At 36.8% G+C, this 20896-nt stretch overlaps 1 protein-coding gene across 1 annotated transcript in view; it reads right to left on the reverse strand.

The window, feature by feature from the left end:
• Window positions 1–17962, reverse strand: part of trpc5a (transient receptor potential cation channel, subfamily C, member 5a) — a 35888-nt gene extending 17926 nt beyond the window's left edge. The window contains exons 1-4 of the mRNA XM_060891562.1: window positions 17354–17962; window positions 8163–8571; window positions 5814–6335; window positions 1348–1684 (exon numbers count right to left, since the gene is read on the reverse strand). Coding sequence (XP_060747545.1) covers window positions 1348–1684; window positions 5814–6335; window positions 8163–8549 — 1246 coding nt within the window. The 5' untranslated portion in view covers window positions 8550–8571; window positions 17354–17962. The remainder of the gene's footprint in view (window positions 1–1347; window positions 1685–5813; window positions 6336–8162; window positions 8572–17353) is intronic.
• Window positions 17963–20896: the final 2934 nt, after the last annotated feature.

The raw sequence follows: 20896 nt of genomic DNA on the forward strand, positions 1-20896 counted from the left end.
GTCACCTGGGATTAGGTTTAAATGGGTATCTACATTATTAGGTTGAGTATAACAAAGTTTTTTTTGTTTTTTTATTTTATTTTATTGGGTCTAACATAGCATTGAAAAGCTGCTTAAGACCATTTCTTTCAGACTGGAAGTGAGGACTTTGGGAGTGGCTGTGCTGTAATTCTCCAGAGCCCTCAGTAATGGCAAATCAAGGATGGAGATGTGACATTGGGCCAAAAGCTTTCATTTTTGAAGAAGAGGACAGCGGCTCTTCTTCAGTTTGAGCGGCATTTGAAATTTCTGGATTGGGGTTCATAGATTAAATAAACGTTGTTGATGTCTAGATTAGATTTTTTGTAAGATGTTTTTTGTTGTAGGGAGAGTTTGAGTATTCATTAGGTCCTAGGCCATGCCAATCAGTATAGGGACAGAATTTCATTGCTGAACTGAGCATAAAAGCTGCATTAAATTACCATTAAGCAGTTGTTTATATAAACACTTCATGTAAAAAAAAAAAAAGCATCTAAACATGATTTCAAAATCAGGTGAACCTTGATAAAACTCTGTTAAGATTAATCTATATTATAAAACATTTTCACTATGAAATATCTAATTGTTCATATATAAAAATGACATTGCAGCAGTTTTCTTTTAACACACATTATTATTTAACATGCCATATGTATAAAACATAAGAGCTTATCATGTTCATTTGCCAGTTTCTACCAGGGTGTGGTCATTAAAATCTAAAGAAGATAACAGTTTAGGTGCTCCCTTGTCTACGTCTGCTGTCTAATGACTTGTTTAGTGGAGTCACCATTAATCACTGTGAAACTTTTTAATCACTGTGGAACCTTTTGTGTTTAATCAAGTTTTGAGTGTCTTTAAGGAAAATATGTAAAAATGTAAAAAAAAAAAAAAAAAAAACAAAACAAAAAAAAAGTTGCATATGTAAGTGCACATATGTACATGTATACTAAAACTCTGTAGACTGAACAAGAATTTTTAGATACTTCTGCTAGCACATAGATGCTCTTTATCACTTTTTATTGATTCAATCACAGGGGACCTTATGGCACACTATTATAATATTACACTTGATGCCCTTCATATGAGTGCCTATACTAATTTGTAGACTTTCTCTTAACATGTTGAAACCTTGCAGCACTGTTTAGATTTTATCCAAGTATTAAAATACTGCAACTAGGCAATTAGGTTTGGCTCCAAAATGTTTAAAAGACAGACAGACATGGGATGCCTAAATTACTTTCAACATATTTACCACTACATAGACATGCTTTATAGATGTGAATGGATTGTAGGCCTTGATGTGAAGGCCTTCTTAACAAGTATCCTTACCCAGAACCCAAGGTAGGATCATCCATTCCACAATGGTGGGCGGTGGACCCTGAACATGCAGGTCAGTTTGCACAATGTGCTGTGAGGCCAAGAGCAAGAGGAAGAGAAAGGTCAAGTATGAGGCAGTGTGACAGATGAATTTTATGAAGGGTTTCTTGATGAAGAGTCCCAGTGTGCTCTTTGGTGCCAGCAGATAGACAATGGAGAAGACAGGAAAAAGTAGGCCAATGGTGAAACATGTTATCAACTTAACAACCCAGTGACGTCGCCGCCATCCAGGGAAGCCATCATACCACAGTGTGGCCAGTAGTTGCTGGCAATTTGGCTGAGCCACAAACTGCATCAAGAAAAAGACAGAACACATAGTTATGTAAGATATACATATCTAACAGTATAAGCTCTGCTGATGTTGATTTGCTTTTTAAACATAAATATGCAATGAATTTATTTTTAAAAATACATTCTGCTTAAAAAGTACACCCTTTTTTAATTTATCAGGACCTAAATAACAATTGTGTGATCCTTACCATCTGCTATAAACAAATAATCTGAAGTGACAGAAAAGCAACAGATTTCAATATGTAGTCATTTTTCCAAAATGTAAATGGCAGGCATGGCTAAAGTTGTGGACCAATTTCTGAAAAAGTATCTTAATGCTCTTTCTTGTGGATGCACAGATAGCTGTGATTCCCCCACAAGCCAACATTAGTATAGTTGATTACATGCAGCCTAGTAGTAGTAGTAAATAAAGAAAAACTAAGAAACTAATCAGCTAACAGATTAGACTCATCACTATCATATCTATAACTACTTTCGTTTACAGTATAACACAGACACATATTCAGCCATAACATCAAAGCCACCAGCCTAATATTGTTTTAGGCTGTGTGTGACCTGTTGATGCATGGGCTTCACAAGACCTCTGAAGGTGTGCTGTGGTATCTGGTACCAAGATATTTGGAGCCCAAGTCAACACCTAGAACTCTGTCATGTTCCTCAAACCAGTCCGGAACAAATTTTTTGCAGTTTGGCAAGGCAAATTTCTCACTCACTCACTCACTCACTCATTTTCTACCGCTTATCCAAACTACCTTGGGTCACGGGGAGCCTGTGCCTCAGGCGTCATCGGGCATCAAGGCAGGATACACCCTGGATGGAGTGCCAACCCATTGCAGGGCGCACACACACACACACACTCTCATTCACTCACACACACACTACGGACAATTTTCCAGAGATGCCAATCAACGTACCATGCATGTCTTTGGACCGGGGGAGGAAACCGGAGAACATGCAAACTCCACACACACAAGGCGGAGGCGGGAATCGAAGGCAAATTTTCAGGCAAATTTTTCAACCAAATTTTATTCGGTTTATTTGGTCTGCAACAATGTTTAGATAGGTGGCAGCTGTTAAAGTAACATCCACATGTATGCCAAAATCCCAGGATCACACTGCTTCTGCTAGCTTGCCAACCCAGCCATCAATATGATGTACAAACTAATTTATCAGACCAGGCCTGCTTCTTCCATTACTCCATGCTCCAGTTACAGTGCTCATGTGCCCATTGTAGATGCCTTCAGTGGTGGACAGGGGACACCATTGGCATTCTGGGCACAAGTTTTTACAGCAATGCATGCTACAGTAGATGTTTTGTGGACTCTAGAGGTTTTGTGTGCATTCTAGATTTGGTAAGGGATAATCAGAACATTATAGGGCTCACATACAGTAATAGTGTAATACTCTTATTTTAATACTAACATTCTGATTAAATCTAACAAATATAGTTGCATTTCCACAGTCTGAAGCTATCTCAGGCCATTATCTCATCTCAGGGTCTCAATATATGCAATGTCAAATGTATATTCATATCAGATTATTAAGGTTTATCAATAGTCTCCCAGAGTTATATGGGGATCAAATGCTATGATTGGATTTGATCAGGTGACTGAATACTTAGTGTCAGCGTTTCACTATGCTCTAGAGAATGTAGCTCCACTTAAGAGAAAAATAATTAAAGATAAAAACCTAACGCCGGGTAGAATGATCAGACACACACACACACACACACACACACACACACACACACACACACACACACACACACACACACACACACACACACACACATTAAAACAGACCATCAGAAAATTTGACTATAAGTGGCATCAAACTAAATTAGTAGCATTTCAAGCAAGGAGAAAATCTCTTCACTTTAACTGAATATTATCTACTGCATTATTAAATACCATAGCAAGATTAAGCAGGAATAAGACAGAAACATACATCAGAGATATATGAACATCATTATGTAGCAACAATAACAAAAATCATGCAAAGAAATCATATTGTATATATAATCATATATTGTATGTATATATATATATATATATATATATATATATATATATATATATATATATATATATATACATATATACAAATTGTACCTGAGACTACTTTTTTTAACTGACATCCAAAAAACTTTTGTACCTTTTTTGTTTACTGATTAAATAACATATGTAACATATTAAACATATGTAACAAAATATGTACTAAAAGGATTATGTATATTATATATGCTATCTCTGGGTGAAATTATTTGCAAATATTGTATTAGCTTCCACTGTTTTGACAGTTTTTTCTGCAGATGAGAGGATCCAGCTTCATAAAGTTGAGGAATGTGTAAAGGACATCAGACTGTGAATGCTTATTAACATCCTGCTTGTACATATACTAGAACCACATGCAGCTAAAAGTAACCTTTGATTGCAGAGTAACTCTGTATGACCTCATGTGCAGTATAAGAATGTATTAGAAACACTGAAGCAGAGATGAGGATCTTGAGGTTCTCTTTAGGAGTGATGAGGATGGACAGGATTAGGAACGAGCACATCAGAGGGACAGCTCAGGCAGTCTGTTTTGGGGACAAGATCAAAGAGGCTAGATTGAGATGGTTTGGACATGTGCAGAGGATTGAGATGGTTATATTTGTAGAAGGATGTTGGAGATGGAGCTGCCAGGTAAGAGGTCAAGAGTAAAGGCCAAAGAGGAGATACTGTATATGGATGTGTTGAAAGAGGACATGAAGGTATTTGGTGCAAGAGTAGAGGATGCTGAGGATAGAGAGAAGAAAGTAGAAGAAGAAATACTACAATACTGTGGGAATACTGCAATATTCAATAGGAATAGTGTTTTGTTCACCACTCTTTCACATTCATTCAGGTTTGTTGACAGTGTAGTGACTGACCACTTTAAGTCCCAGGATACCCTCATGTCTCTGTCACCTAATTCATTATACTTATCCACTACATTATAATAAAAATGCTTGATAATATGTCTCTCTATCTCTCCTCTCTTTTAAAATTAACAAGTCCCAATATTGTCTTCCGCTCTTCTAGCGTATCCACCTGAAGTTTCGACGTTTTGTGCATGCAAAGATGTTTTTCTCACCATGGGTGTGAAGTATGATTACATAAGTTATTATGATAATCCTGGCAGCTTGAAAGAATCTGGCCATTTCTTCTGAACTCTTTCATCAACAAGGTGTTTCCACCCACAAAACAGTCAGTCACTCAATGTTTTTCTTTTTCAAACTATTCTTTGTAAAATCTAGAGAAATTGCAAAGAATTTCAATATACTCATACCAGCTCAGCCGGTACCAACATCCTAGCCACAGAAATCCTACATTTTTCCCATTCTAATGTTTGGTCATCATGCAATAGTACAGTGTTCCCAAACCAACAACCAGCAAATCAACATCTGAAAATCCTCAAACCTTAATAAAGTAGTGTAAAGAAGTGTTGTACAGGAGAATTTGTTTTTTTTTATAGATATTGGTAACAAGCACACAATTGTTATTTATGCATTAATAATTAAAGACAGACTTGTTGAAGGGTGTTCTTTTGTTCACAACTTTACACACACACACCTAGGGCATGACATACAGGGGGAATTTAATAATCTGCAATTCTAAATTTAAAAACCATGCCATTTCATGTTTTTCATGTATGCTTTAAATGTATAACTTCTATTGGACATAAACTGTATTTCAACTGTGACACTACAAAGACATATATTTTCATTGTACTGTATCTATTTGCCCATATAAATGTTTTCTGCTTAGAAAAAGCAATAGCTTAACTGTAAAATCATAATTCAAATGATAAGTAAATAGTTGTTTTTATTGTAACAGCCAAATTTATTGTATGTGTTTTTTTTTTTTATTTATTATCAAGATTTAGCAATGTTTTTATTTTATTTGCAATTTTAATGTGGATATCATGATACTGTATTAACTGGCCTTGTTGAAATTAAATATTTCATTGCTATTATTTACAAACCTTTGGGCTTTAGATCGATACATGTTTGGCCAAGCAAGATATAATGTTCTTTTAAAAATTTTCCTCCTATTTTCTGTATCTTTTCCATTTACCAAATAGCTCCAAACCTTTAACATACTTACCTCTTTCTGGTGGTATTTAATCGCCAACTTGAGCTTGGCTAGGTCTCTGCATTCCCTGGGGTCCAGCTCTTCACTGTGGTCATCACGGTGGTTGAGGATTGTCTCTAGCTCACGGGAACTTCTTGCTTGGTCCAGCAAGTCCTTAGCAAAGAGCTTACATTGCTGTGAGAGCTCTTCATACTCCTGCCGGAATTCATTCTCCACCTTGCTGAGCTCCTTCAGCTCCCAGCCTAGACGGAATGCTGTGAGAATAGGATCCTCGCTGGACAAAGCAATGAGTGAAGGACTTGCTAATGTCTTGTAGATGTTTAATCGGGAGCGTGAATGACGAAGACTGTCAACCTCTGAGCTTGACACACATTCAACACAGTCACAGCGGATCTGGTGTGGCCGTGGCACAGTAACCTTGCGCTGCACAAGCAGTTTAATGATCTCGTAATTGTTGGTGTGTGCAGCCAACATGATAGGAGTGATATCAGGTGTGAATTCTGAGAACTGGGTGTCCATCATTAGTGCAGGTACCTAATAATAAAAAAATAATCAATATATGTAGACCACATACCACAAGATTTTGCATTGATAACTGCATGTTTTCATGGTCACTCTTAAGGTTAAGATAACTAGTTTAGGTTTAAATTGCTATGGATAAGAATGTCTGCAAAATGCTATGTGTTTTCAAACACAAATTAATAATTTCAGATCATGACTTTCAGCTTTAATTCAAGGGGTTTAACAATAAAAACTACAATAAGCATTTAGGAATTACAGTCATTTTTACATAGTATCTCCATTTTTGCAGGCTCAAAAGTAATTTGACAACTGCTTGAAAAGCAGGGTTATTATTATTACTGTCACAAGGAGTGAGATCTGGCAAATACCAGATTCTTTATAATATGAAGTAATAACCACATTGTTCCTGCTTAAAAACGAAGTGATGGAGTGTGTGCAGGTGCATTTCCTGTAGGCGAGTCAAAAAAATGCAATCATCATTGCCTTGATGCACATCATTTATTATGCTATTAATTTTTAGTTTTGGAGACTAGCTGGGATGCATGGTCATGAAAAGCTTCACATCCACCATATTTGCCATATCTAACTCCTTGCAATAGTTTTTTTGAATTCTTAAAATTAATAATGAGACTAAAGTATAAGATATTCTCAGATCTATCAAGCAAATAACTAAATTATAAACAAATTATTTGCACTTTAACATCTGTCAAAGGGATAGATTAATTAAAATTGTCAAGATCACAAGCACCACATTCGATCACATCCACAAGGATGCCACTCAGAACAGACCGGACTCGGCAAAGTGTACAATACGCATATACTACCTAGCAGCAAAACCTGCATTTAAATATATAGAATATATTTCTGTACAATGGAAATTAAATTTAATGAAAGCATTCGATATAATGCCCTGAAAAAATGCTTTTGGAATTCGATGAATGCATCTAATATAAGGCTGACTTTGCATCTGACATCTGACTTCAAATTAAATATGACAGATAGGATGTTTACTGAATGCTTTTACAGTGTAACTGTTGCAAATAGCATGTGCAAGTACTTTGGAATCAACATTGAAATGATTCCTTTGGACTTTTGATTGCTGAATTCTGTCTAAGGTTGTTTCCATTTTAGAGAAAATTCAAAGTCTAAGACTTTATGACACTCAATCTAATCTGCAAGCCTTATATGTTAAAGTTTTGTGATAGAATCTTTAGAGGAGGCAAAGACGCAGGCAAACTGATTCAGGAATTCTTTTAGTGTGTTTATTTTATGAAAATTTGGTTGAACGGAGATTTGTGACAGTAGAGGTCTATAGAAAGAAACTGGGTCCAGAATCAGAAATCAACAATGTTCTCCCTGCAACCAAATTGCAGTAGTGGTCTTCTTGGAAGTAGACACCTTCTTGGATTCATGGTTTTGTGAAGAAGACACCTTCTCCTAAATCTAACAATTAACTACTGTTGGGTCTTTTGCAAGGATTCTGTTTAACCCTTCAGCTGCTCAGCTGCATCCTTTCTCAGTTAAAAGTCACATTGGATAATGGCATCAGCCATTATACATTATGTAAATTTGAAATCACCCTCAACGATCACTGCCCACTTGCACGAAATAGAAAAAAGGTTATTCCAGATTGATTTTACAGTTAGAGTGAAAAGAATCAGTCAGTCTAGAGCTTCTTATTTTTTTTCTCTTGCTCTCTAGGACTGACAATATTATGTATATTAGAGCTGCACTTCCAAAGCGAGAGTTTCTTTTTTATGGTGTTAAGACCTATTCCAGCTGCAATGGAACACAAGCAATGACTATTCATTATTTTTAAATGAACATGTTGTTACTTGCCTGTTTTTCACCACTGGGTTTCCTATAGGATAGCAGCAGCTCTACTGCACCCACCACCTCCTTGCGGATGGCATAGAGCAGAGCATCTCCCACATGCACACCATGACTCAGCAGCAGCTCCATTACCTCCAGATTCTCATTCTCAATGGCAATTAGAAGAGCACTGCGTCCTAGTGGGTCCAGGCAGTTAACATTAATATTATAATAGATCTCAGCCTGTTCAAGGGCCATCTTAACACCTGCATAGTCCCCCTTCTCCACTGCGCTTAGGTAGGCCCGCTCCTCTGCTGAGAGCTCGGCCTCTGCCCGCACAATTTGCAGTGGTATCCTGTCACGGTACGGCGAATAACTCGCCTTCTTGTAGTACAGCTGTGCCATGAGGTTCATGAGAATTTTAGATCTCAGAAATCTGGACAGAAAAGAAACAAAGAATCTGTTACATTTCAAGACTGTGTGATGAATAAAGAATAAGGGACTACCTACAACTGACTCTTTAGCAGAGAATTCTATAGAATGTTGTGCCCAAAACATTTGGGTTCTCGCATTCTCATGATCCACAGATACTGCCATGAATACGACCACTTTAAACTGGGCAGAGATAAAATAAAGACAATATTAATTTGTAATAGTTTATATTAACAATATATTCTCCATGAGTTTCAATGTATGCATCATGCACACACTTTCTGCACTTATACTTCCTTGGCTACACCTACAATTTGATTATATGATTATAATCATTTATTGTGATTATAATCATTTATTGTAATCATGATTATTAACAGTTCTGTCTTCTGTCTTCTACTGAAAATGTTCATAGATTGAGCTTAGACCAGCATGATTATTGCCCATAATTGTATATCAGTGCTTGTTGCAGTTCCACTTTTGACCAATTGGTGCAATAACTGTGTGAAACCTTGCAGAGTTAAATAGGAAAGAACATTCTGCAACACGATTGTGAATCTAGAAAGAGAGGAATACAATGCAACATCCTTTTATATCTTTCAAATAGCAACATTAATTTTTTAGAAAACCAGTAATGCAGAACAGTAGAAAAAATGTTTATCTTAAAAAAGCTTGAAATCATTTAATTGTCACATCAGCTATTATGGAAAATATGTTAGAATTCTCGAGTGGAATCTTTTTTTTTTCAGCAATGAATTGGCATTGACTATGAGATTTTAATAGAGTTAACAGTTCTTTATTATTATTATTGTTATTATTATTATTATTATTATTCTTTTTATATACTTTTAGTAATACTGTTTTATTTCAGTTTGTTTTCTATTGGACCTGTATTTGTTTTATGGACATTAATGTGAACTATACTGTACATTGTACTATATTGTTACAGAATGTATAACTTTATAAATATTAAAACAAGGTTTTAACTGGTTATTATGGGTATTTCTTGGAGGTGGAATCATATGGGAATATGGAATATAGTGTCAAGCCTTGAGAACTGTCTTGTATATATTAAAGCAAGTAGAGGAGGAATCTGTATTGCAGTAAAAACCCATTCATTTCACATATGAATATAAATACATTTCTAAAGAAGGAGTAGCTGTTTGGATCTGCAGTGATATTGATCCAAAATGTGTCCATTCCCCATCTTTCTTTTGTGCTTGTTCTGCATTCCTCCCAGTTTGATACCTCTTCAGAAGGCTGAACTAGGATAAGTGGATTGAGAGAGTTGTGTGTTTGATCCTGATAAACATGCTACACCCACTCTTTCATTCATGTGAAACTATCACAAGTATGATAGGAATACTGGCAGAGTATCTGCTAGTATGTATAATGCTTCATCTATATTTATGATACATGTCACCCCTATATATCACTCAAAAATGTTTGATTCGGTTTTACTTATATAGCACTATTTACAATGGTCATCTGTCACAAGGCATCTTTACAGAAATCCAGATATAGATTTAAACGAATCCTTAATGAGCAAGAGGTGATGGGGCAAGGGCAAGGAAAACTCCCTTAGACTTCATCCTTATCTGGGAAGGGAATTCATCCTTATCTGAGTGACACAGGGTAACGTGATTATAAATATTTTTCTTTTATAACTGTATACTATAGAATCTGTTAGTGATGATTGATGAAAAAGTTCATGCTGGCTATGGTAGAAATGTTTCAGAACATACAGTACATCAAACAGTGCAGTGTTTGGGGCTGTGTAGCTGTAGCCTGGTCATATTACCACCATTGTCATCCACTGAAAATGCCTTCAATAGGTATGTGAGCATCAGAACTGGACCATGGATCAATGGAAGAAGGTGGCCTGATCAGATTACCCATGTTTTCATTTACATCATGTGAACAGCTGGGTATGTGTACAATGTTTACCCGGGGAAGAGATGCTATATGGGAAGAAAGCAATATAGGGGATGGAGTGTGATGCTCAGGGCAATGTTCTGCTGGGAAACCTTGAGTAGTGGCATTCACATGGATGTTACTTTGACATGTACCATCTACCTATGGCCTCAAAATTCCCCAGAGATAAATCAAGCATCTATGAGATGTTCTGGACAAACAAGTCTGATACACAAAGGCCCCAAGTTGAAACTTAAAGGAGTTAAAACTGATACCGCAGCACACCTGCAGAGGTTTTCTTTAATGGACTGGAGACCATGCCTCAATTTGCAGCAGAAGGGAGACCTTCACAATACTGTGAAGTAAATAGCAAGGCCCAATGTGGGTGCACGGTACATGGAGAGGCCCAATGGGTAGTGAAATATACAGTGAGGCCCAAGGTGGAGCGAGGTACATGGCGAGGCCCAAGAGGGAACAAGAACAACAGCAAAGCAAGGAGGTTTTCAGCCAAGTATGTGGGCAGAGTGACTTCCTCAACCAAGCATGGAGGCAGAGCAGCTACTATGATGGGGCAGGGTGGGATGATGTAACATCCTCCACAAAACCAGGAAGTGGGGTGACATCCCATGTGGCAGCCTCATGTTTTAGGATAGCTTTCTGTCACAAAACGGGGCTGAAGGTGGATGCAAATGAGTTTATTTACAGTGTTGCACAAACTACAGTAGCTATTCCAAGGCACTGTAGAAAAACAGTAACTTAAATAAGGTGAATAATCACTTAACACAAAAAAGGTGCGCAAACTGAGCAAAGTAAATGACACCTACAACTAAAGAAGACGTAAACTCAAACATGGAGGGTAGCCCTCTGGTGGTCTGTCAAGGAAGTGTCCTAAATGTCCATGACGCTATGGTATACGGAATTATTTCTATTGTAAGACATATTGCAAGGACTGGGAGAGAGAAAGGGGAATTATAGAGTGAATAGTATATGTACATCAGAATTGTGTGTGCCCAATGGTGACATTTTCTTCCCCACAAAGGCTGGGAAAAAGAAGAAAAATATCTCCCCTTTATAATGCCTGAACTTTATCCTCTCTAGCTGGGAATATTTTTTTTTTTTTTTCATAATATTCATTAAATATGTATGTTCAAAAACAAAAATCATCACTGTGATCATGTTGCTTGCTGTTGACTTGATCTTCTTGCAGAACTGATACACAGACCTACTAACAGATAATCACTGTACAATAATAAGGTTTCACATTCAGTGGTCAAACAACTGACTGTTAAAAGTTTCTTTGTTAAAAGAAGGTAATGCTGATCAACCTTTTAAAAATGGCTTTAAATTCCTTTGTAAAAGGATATGTTTGTTTTTATTTTTCTGTTTATTTTCTTAAATCCACAGCATTTCCATCAGCAAAATAACGAACTAGCCACTAAATGAACAAAATACCTTCAAAAAAAGTCTCCTGAGGACTACTAAATCATGATTATAGTATAAAGCCAAATAATTAGCAATAAGCAAGCCTTCTTTTAGCAGTTAATAAGCTAACATTGTTGATCAAATCTGTGGCAACAAAATTAGATATAAAAAATAGAATTTCCTCATTCAACTAAATACACATTCACATACTACTCATTAAAAAAACGATAAGCATTATCGTCAGCTACCATGTTATATTAATTATCATCTGACAGCAAGTTGAGGTTTTCGTGGGGAAAAGTGAAGGGAAAGGGAGCACAGTGTAGGATCCTCTTTAAACTGACACAGCTAAAAGTGCTTGATTTAGCAGTTTATTTTTCCAAAAATTGCCTTAGAACTTATGGAGATTTTTATGCTTTATTTGCCTAAAACTAGTTGATAAAATTGCAGTCACAGGATTCTTCTTTTAAATTATTACCAGTGATGAGACATATATGATAGGTCTACTCGGGATTGATGCACGTGTATTGAAGAAAGCTTTGCCGTTGTGAGTTTGCTTGAATTTGCATTCATTTTTGCTCACATATAAGCACCCATTCTCACACACACATAAACACCCATACACACACATGTACACACAGAGAGACAAATACACCCACACAAATACACCCACACAACCACCAGACACTCCTTAGACTTATAAGTAGCTGTCAGGAGATGAATACAGCATTCAGATGTTTGTTGAATTCAGAATGGGTTCAGTGGGTCTGACCCATATTCCTAACATGATGGATGGTAATGTTTTTTTTTAGCCTACTAGCATTAAAGTGTGTGTTGATTGCTTTTCTGCTTGGGTAGTGAGCTAGTGAATGCAGATGAATGTACTGCAGTCTGTTTTGCAGCTGCAGGAGAAACAAGCCAATCCGAACACTGCAAGCTTACTGTACCAATTCTCAATTATGGTGTTTACTTGCAGCTACTCATCTGATCATATTTACTGCCGCACACTGATTTTTTCTCTTATCTCCCTGTGTAAAAATCTTGATATATAAATCTTTTTTCAGCTTTCCAGGTTTTACCTGGATCTTTAATGATTTGTCATGTTTCATACTATAATAGTAATATTAATTTGTATACACAGATGATCTGAAAAGCTGATCTATATGTATAGGAGTCATAGATTTAAAATTGCTTTTAAAATATGTCAATTTATATAGTTTGGTAAGCCAGTACAAACCTGTACACAAAATGCAGTGGACAGTAGACACTGACAATAGATGCTGAGCTTAGGAAAAGCGTGGGTAGTGCAGGGAAAGGGTTAATGCCACTGATTCATTGTACTTGTGAAGATATCCAGGACACAACCAGAACCAGTACCACTATATATGCCTGAAATCTGTGTGGGTAGAGCAATGCCAATGTGTGTGTTTCAGCAAGAGGAATTACTCATTTGCAGGAAACAGACAGCAAAGCCCTCAGTGGACCAAACAAGCCTTTGCCTGTGGCCAAAAACGGTAGTTAAAAAACATTACTTTGTGAGGAGAGAGAAAGAGCAGCATAGAGGGGGCAACATACAGGCAGCAAAGGGGGAGGGAGAGGAGGGGATAATGCACAGCGAGAGAGAGGGCAGGGAAATACAGAAAAAGAGATGGGGAGCAGTAGAACAACGCGGGGGGGGACCTGAGACTGAGACACATAAAGAGAGAATTTATTTTTACTTTTTATGATGCCTTTAACACATCAGGTTTGGGTATTCACATGTACTGTATGTGTACTCTACACAAACCCAAGATCCATTTGTTGGTGCAGTGTTTTTGAGTTGTCTAAGGAAATTGCTCATCTTATCTGAACTGATCCCATCTGATGTGTTCTCTGCCTGTAACACCAGTACCGTATAGGACTGAAAATATGTTTATACTGTGGCGTTCTTACAGCCAAGTGGACGTTTTAATTGTGCTGCCAAAGTTTGTGAAGTAGGACAACTTTATTATAACTTTTAATGAACGGACACAAGTTTGATTTTCCAATTCCACTTTTAGTCAGAATGTTGATCAGACTTTGCTTTCCCATGAGCGTTACCACTGATATAAATTACACCTGACCTGCATCGTCCAGCAGCATTTCACCCTCCAGCACACAACTGACACCATGCTGACAGTGTCTCCCCACAGGCCTCAGAGGCCATGGGGTCTCATTTGTTTTCACTTGCTCACAAACTATTTACAGTTACTACTATCTCATGTTTACCTGCAGGTTTTAATTCTTAATAAAATAACATGAATAGGAAAGAAATCAATGTATAAAATTTTATGCCAAGACACCAGAAAGCTCTTCATGCATGCAATCTGCACTGTAGAGAGAGAGAGAGAGAGAGAGAGAGAGAGAGATGGGACATTTTGTCTACATTCTCATTAACATACCAAAAAATCTGGAGCAACCTGAAGCTTTGGATAATTTTGGTTGAACCTGGTTAATTGAAGCTCTTGAAAACTGGGGGAATCTATAGATACTTTTATGATCACAGGTGTTCTGCAGGATTCTATTCATTTCTTTTGGTTGGCTTCTCGCTAATGTGGTGTGATGGCATCATAAAGAAGGGATTAATAATTCAAGGGCTCTGTGGACAGCTTTCATTTGGGGCTTGCTACTCCATTGTTTATCTCTCATGTTAAATGTTAATTGAGCTCTTATTTTTATTGCATCTAAACATAGGTATGAAAGCCAATGCTCAAACCATTTGTATATTGTGTTTAATTCATATATTGTTGACAAGAATCATCACTGTGGCTTTTTATTCAGCAGAGATCAAGCAGACAACAGCCCACCCATGTGCATGATTGAACATTTATTAGATGTTTAGGTGAACCAATGAAAAAAAATGCCATATACATTTGTTGTGCCTAAAAAATGCATTTTTTTATTGCCATCCAACAAGAGGTCAGTGTTTCAGCCAAATTAACTAAGGCTTCATATCAAATGCACCATTTGAAAGGAAGAAAAGAACATACAGAGAATGCATTGGCTGCTAATCATAGCTAAAATCCAAATGCAGGTGAAAAGCAGAGGCTCTGCCTGTGTTTTGAAACCACATGGTATTCAACCTAAGGTGTTAATTAGGTAGTTAGGAAATACATGGGAGAGCCAGGCAGGAATCCTAGTGTTCTTCCTTTCTTTCTTAGAACATTTTATTTTCTAACTGAATATTCACTCACTGTACACTTAAATAGGAATACCTGTATATCTACAGATATCTAATCAGCCAATTAGGCTGCATCAGCACAATATATTAAATCAAGCAAATACAGGTCAAAAGCTTCGGATAATGTTCACATCTTACATCAGAATGGGGGAAATGTTCTGTCTGTGACTAGTTGTGGCATGACTGTTGGTGCCAATTGAGAAAATCACCTGGGATTTTCACACACATCAGTTTTAAGTTTACACCTATTGAAAAAATGTCCAGTTTGCATGAGTGAGTGTTTTGGTTCGGAGCCCTGTGTGTTGCATGTTCTGAGAAGCTTTTCTGCTCACCACAGTAAAGTAAAGAGTAAAGAGTGATTATTTGAGTTAATATGGATTTCCTGTCAGCTCAGATCAGTCTAATCATTTTCCTCTGATCTTTCTCACCTACAAGTTGTTTCAGTTTGCAGACCCTCCAATCGCAGGATTATTTTTTGTTTGTTATTGTTTTTCACACCATTTTATGTAAACCGTAGAGACTGTTGTGTGTGAAAGTCCCAGGAGCTCAGCAGTTTCTGAAATACTCAAACAAACCCATCTGGCAATCATCACCCTAAAGTCACAGACAGGTAAATGACCTGTTGTTTACATTAAGCTGACTAACTAAAGTGAATACTAATGTTGCTTCAATGCTCCTGATTTCATTTAGAATCAGGTCATCAGGTGATGGCTTCTGTAGTGTCACTAGAGCAAAAGGCATTTCTGAAATAACTATTTTTTCCATAGCGTTGTCTTTCCAGTATTGCAGTACAGTGGCATGAAGTATGACAGCAGACCTTCATTATATTTCTCAAATGGAGATTTTCACACCTAGAGCAGACTGGTGGGTAGTAAAACATTGGAATCTTTCTTTGGTGTTTTAGTCTTTAATTTAAGCGTGCATGCCGGTCATTTGTTACCTAAAAACACAATGTCCTCCCAGAACAGAGGACACTAAGCAGTGTGTCTTTATTATGGACTGTACACGGTGTCTTTTTGAAGTACATGATTTTTTTTTTTTTTTTTTACCTTTCCTTCGGCCTACAACATTTGTCATTCTACACTACCAAACACGCAGTGGACATTTCTGTCCATTGTATCTAGAAGAACTAGTAGGAGTGTCAGATGTGAAAGGTCTATTTTAATTATGTACTTTGACCCAAAATAGTTATACTGTTATTGAACCTATTTGAAGTGATTACAGTCTGTTTTGGATTTGTTTTGTTTTGTTACTGTGTTAGAATTTTACCAACTGGGAAGTTTCAGTGATTGTATATGAAATGTATTAAAAGAGATTAACATAAAAAAAAAAAAAAGAAAACACCATCCGGATAACATGGAACTATGATTATATCATTATTGACACTCTGATGATTCTACAATTTTACAGTGTCATAGAAAAAAAAAGAAAATAGCATTAAAAAATAGCTGTCACAGTTTAACCCATATTTCAGATAATATTTTGGCAGATGTAATTTAGTTAATTGTTGAAGTTACAGGAGCAGCAATTATGCTGATTAATTAGTGTGTGAAAGGCATAACCTTCCTTGTTTTAGTGATTTTTTTTTTCCGGACGGATCAATCCACTTTGTTGCAGTGAACTGATGCCAAACGATTCTTAACAGCATTTTTGTATGTATCCCTCTTTCTCAAAATTTTAGGCAATATTAATTGATTATATTCACTGCAAATTTACAGAAAGATGCCTAGTCTATTCCTTGTCCTCCTATAAATTTGGGGCTTCAGGCATAACGTTGTTAATCACTGGTTGAGAGTCACTGATGAGTGCAGCACTTAATTGTGTTTGTGTCCACTGAAAAGGTTGCTGAGTGAGAGAGGTCATCTGTCCCTAAAAGCCCTGAGTAGAATGGTCTGTATTTAAGTAACATACACAGACAGCAAACACTGCTGTTACTCAGTTTGGATAAGAGGATATTGCAAGGTAAATTGAAACAGGTGTAACATCAGTGTATTTGGTCTTGCTGTGGGTTGCACAAATTATCTACTGCAATGTGCTTTTATATTTAATAAATCTTTTTTAACCTAAATCCTGTTAGGAATTAAGTGAGTGCAACTCACTTGATATGTTGATGCAATTTATTAAATGCTATAAGTTGATTCAGACAATAAAATTCATACATTTACATGCTGCAGGGGAAAGACATTTTGAGCCTTAGGCTGAAACAACACATTTAACATTTTCTTAGACAAGGTTACAAATGTGAACTCACCCAAAGACATTATCTTTACATGGTTCACGTCTTCTGATTTTCGGTGCAGTTTTGAAAAGGATGAGTTGTGATTTCCAGTTTGGCTTTTTTGTTCCAAAAGAGAAACATGTGATGTGAGTGAGGCTAAGCCCATCTCAGGAAATCCAAAAAAAAAAAAACTCCACCAAGATAGAAGTACTTTTACTTAAAATATATTTCTCCATGAAAATGAGGGAAGCACTCTGTGATGGCCAGCAACAGAAAGCATTCCATTCACCCTCACACCTCTTCACCATTACAGACTGAATAAGGAAAAAACAGTCAAAAAAGCAGAAGGATGAAAAAAATCCACCATAAATGATTTGGGTTAAAAGAAGAAGTATCCTTCATATTGGTGGCCATTATGAGCTGCTCTTGCCATTTTCTTTCGTTCCATGTTCTCCCGTATCATAGCCACCGTGTTTGGTGTGCACTTGCCTCGGTTGTCATGGTTGCCAGAAGGAGTGTGTTCTCCATTGCTCTACATCATTCTCCTTCTTTCTCTCTCTGTCTCCCTGTTTCTTATTCCTTCTCTTATGCTGTTCCTTCTGGTTGTTCACTCATTTCTGGCTTTTTCTCTCCTCAGCTTGATCCCCTCCTCCTACTCTCTTTTTCCTCCCCTGTTCTGTCTCTCTGTCTGTGTCCCCTCCCTCTCTGCAGCATCCCTCAATACCCCCCTCTCTGTACGTCCACCTCCCCTTCACCACATTCAGTTGTTTTTGCCCATCTTGTCAGCATGCCTTAGCCCTACTTCTTTAAAGCCTTTTTTCTGAATCTGACAACAGCTGGTCATCATCTCATATGGGGTGATAATGGCATTAAACATGCTCAAAAAAGGCTGCTTCCTCAAATTCAAACGTTCTCAAACTGACACCCTCTTATTGTGATGTAAACAGGGCTGGCACAGTCATTATTATGCATGTTTGTACTTGTATTTCATATGGGAGAGTATGTATGTAGATTTTTTGTTTTCTCTCAGTCAAAATGATGATTTGTGTGCAGGTGCATTTACTGCCTATAATCTCAGATCTCCTGGAAAACAACACAGGCATATAGCATTAATTTGTTCATATGGCTATGCTGGAGCAGACTATAAATCAGAGAGCAACATGTTTGTGTATTTGTGTGTCTTTCTGCTGCTGCTGTCACACTTGCAAACAGAACAGCAGCCTTGGGATACACCCACTCTCAAACACACACACACACACACACACACACACACACACACACACACACACACACACACCAGTGATGAGAACACTTTTCTCCAGAGACAGTAGCAGCCAGCAGATAAAGCACTGGATCATCTCTGGAGCATTCTTAAGTGTGATGCATATAATGTTTTTGTAGGTTTGTCGTGGGTCCTCAGTGGTTAACATGTTTGACTTCTGATCAGAAGGTTGTGAGTTCAGAACATAAATGTAAGCTCCTATGGATAAGGGTATTTTGTCAATGTAAACCATCTACAAACAGTATAGCAAATACCTCTTTTCCATGCCATTCCTCCTGTCAAATGATGATGTTATTAATCCTCAGGGCTCATAAAATTAACATATGTAACACATAGATATAACACTTGTGGAATCCTATTAGATGACTTGCAAACCAGATGTTCACTAAATAGCTCATCAACTCTCTAGTGTTCTTCTGACGTTTAAGTAGTGGTCCCATTAGTGTCTGTCTACACAGTGCTCAGGATGATGCTAGAATTTTTCAAATGCTCTTCACATGATTCATAAAAGGATATTATAGAATATCTACATCTGCATCTTGTAAAATAGAAGTGAACATTTTCTTCAGAATTCATTTATCATTTAAGTGGTATTGCCACACTAATACCCCCTGTGGATACTCAAGACAACGTCCACATATATGAGAATTGATTATAAAATACTACAACTGACTATAACACACTGGGTCTTGAACAGCAGTAGCTGAGAGAACCTTTTTTTTATGATCTGCCATGCTTACTTTGATCAAAAGGTGCAGGCTGTTTATTGGTACCTGAAGTAGTAAAGGCTACAGCAAGGGGACAAAGCTTTCTCTTACAAATCCCCACAGTTATGGAATAGCCTTGCATTTAGTGTTTCGGACTCAGACACAGTCTCATTGCTTAAATCCAGCCTGAAAACATATTTGTTTAGTCAGGCTTTTATGAATAGATCTTTCTTAAGTAAACCAGTAGATCTGGAGGGTTCATGGGCATAGAGTAGTGTAGTTAGTGTTAGTGTTGCTACTGTCCTGGAAGTACCTGTGGATTCTCTGTGTGTGTGCATGCAGTTTGACCCATTCTGGTTGGGCCTTTCTGTTGACAAAAGCCACCTTTTTCACCTGCTCTGAGTCTCTGGTCTCTATCAATGCACACAAGTTTGTAGTCATCCACAGCTTTTGATTGGAGCATATGTTGATGGTCTTGGAGACAGTCACGTCATTGATGCACTTGCTGATGTAGTTGATCACTAATGCCATGTATTCCTCCAAGTTAGTGGATTCACATTCACTTGCAGCCTAATAAGTTGCTTAGAAGCTCCTCGTTATACAATTGCACTATATAGTGTACAGTATAGAAAAATTATTTTAATCACACATTGTCACACTTTTGAGTCTGGTTCCTTGTGAGGTTTCAGGGAATATCGTCTCAGGGAATTTAATTGAATATTAATGTATCTAAGTGGTTTTATACTTAGTTAGATTTTGCTACAGTATTAAAATAAGAATCTAAGATTATATTTCTTATCTTCAATTAGGGTGGAGACATACATTGATCCAGCAGCATAGGAGACTCGGGAGGCTCTCCTTTCAGTCTTGAAATACTACAAATGTAGTTCAATGCTGTTTATGTTTTAATGTTCTAGTGGTTTGCTTTAAGATGCATGTGTGATTTGTTATACCAGGGTGCTAGTTTGTTCTCTTCTGCAAAATGTTAAATCTACTTATTTAGGTAAACAACCCAGTACAGGACAACAAAACAACACATGCCCAAAGTCGGTATCAATTTGGGGCATACAATTAGATTTTTAAATATAAAGGGCACAATTGTCATAAATACCAATATAACTGCATTTCATATGTTTATTATCTTTTATATAACAATATACTAAGTATGTGGCATTGAATGAAGTAGATTTAGGTACGAGTTATTATGATATGGCTTTGAAGATATTTTCAGCAGTAATTTCTTGGTTGTTTCAATGCACAATTTGTAAACCATATTTCAAAATGAGTATATTATTATACCATTTTATCATATTAAACCATATTTCAAAATCCTTTGACTGAAGATTCAAGATTACATTTTTAAAAAAGCTAAAAGCATTTATATACATTTAAATGCCTGTCCTACATAAACATATTGAAAAATATAAATAAACTAGTACAAAACTATTACAAAAAATAACAAACTGTAAAAAGTGTACACAGTACACAATTTATTAATAACTGCAAATATATTTATTTAAATTAAATTTTATTTGTATCATGATTTTAACACTGGAAATTGACACAAATCAGTTTTACAGAAATATA

Source organism: Tachysurus vachellii, chromosome 17 (assembly GCF_030014155.1).
Source record: "Tachysurus vachellii isolate PV-2020 chromosome 17, HZAU_Pvac_v1, whole genome shotgun sequence".
NCBI classification, from domain to species: domain Eukaryota; kingdom Metazoa; phylum Chordata; class Actinopteri; order Siluriformes; family Bagridae; genus Tachysurus; species Tachysurus vachellii.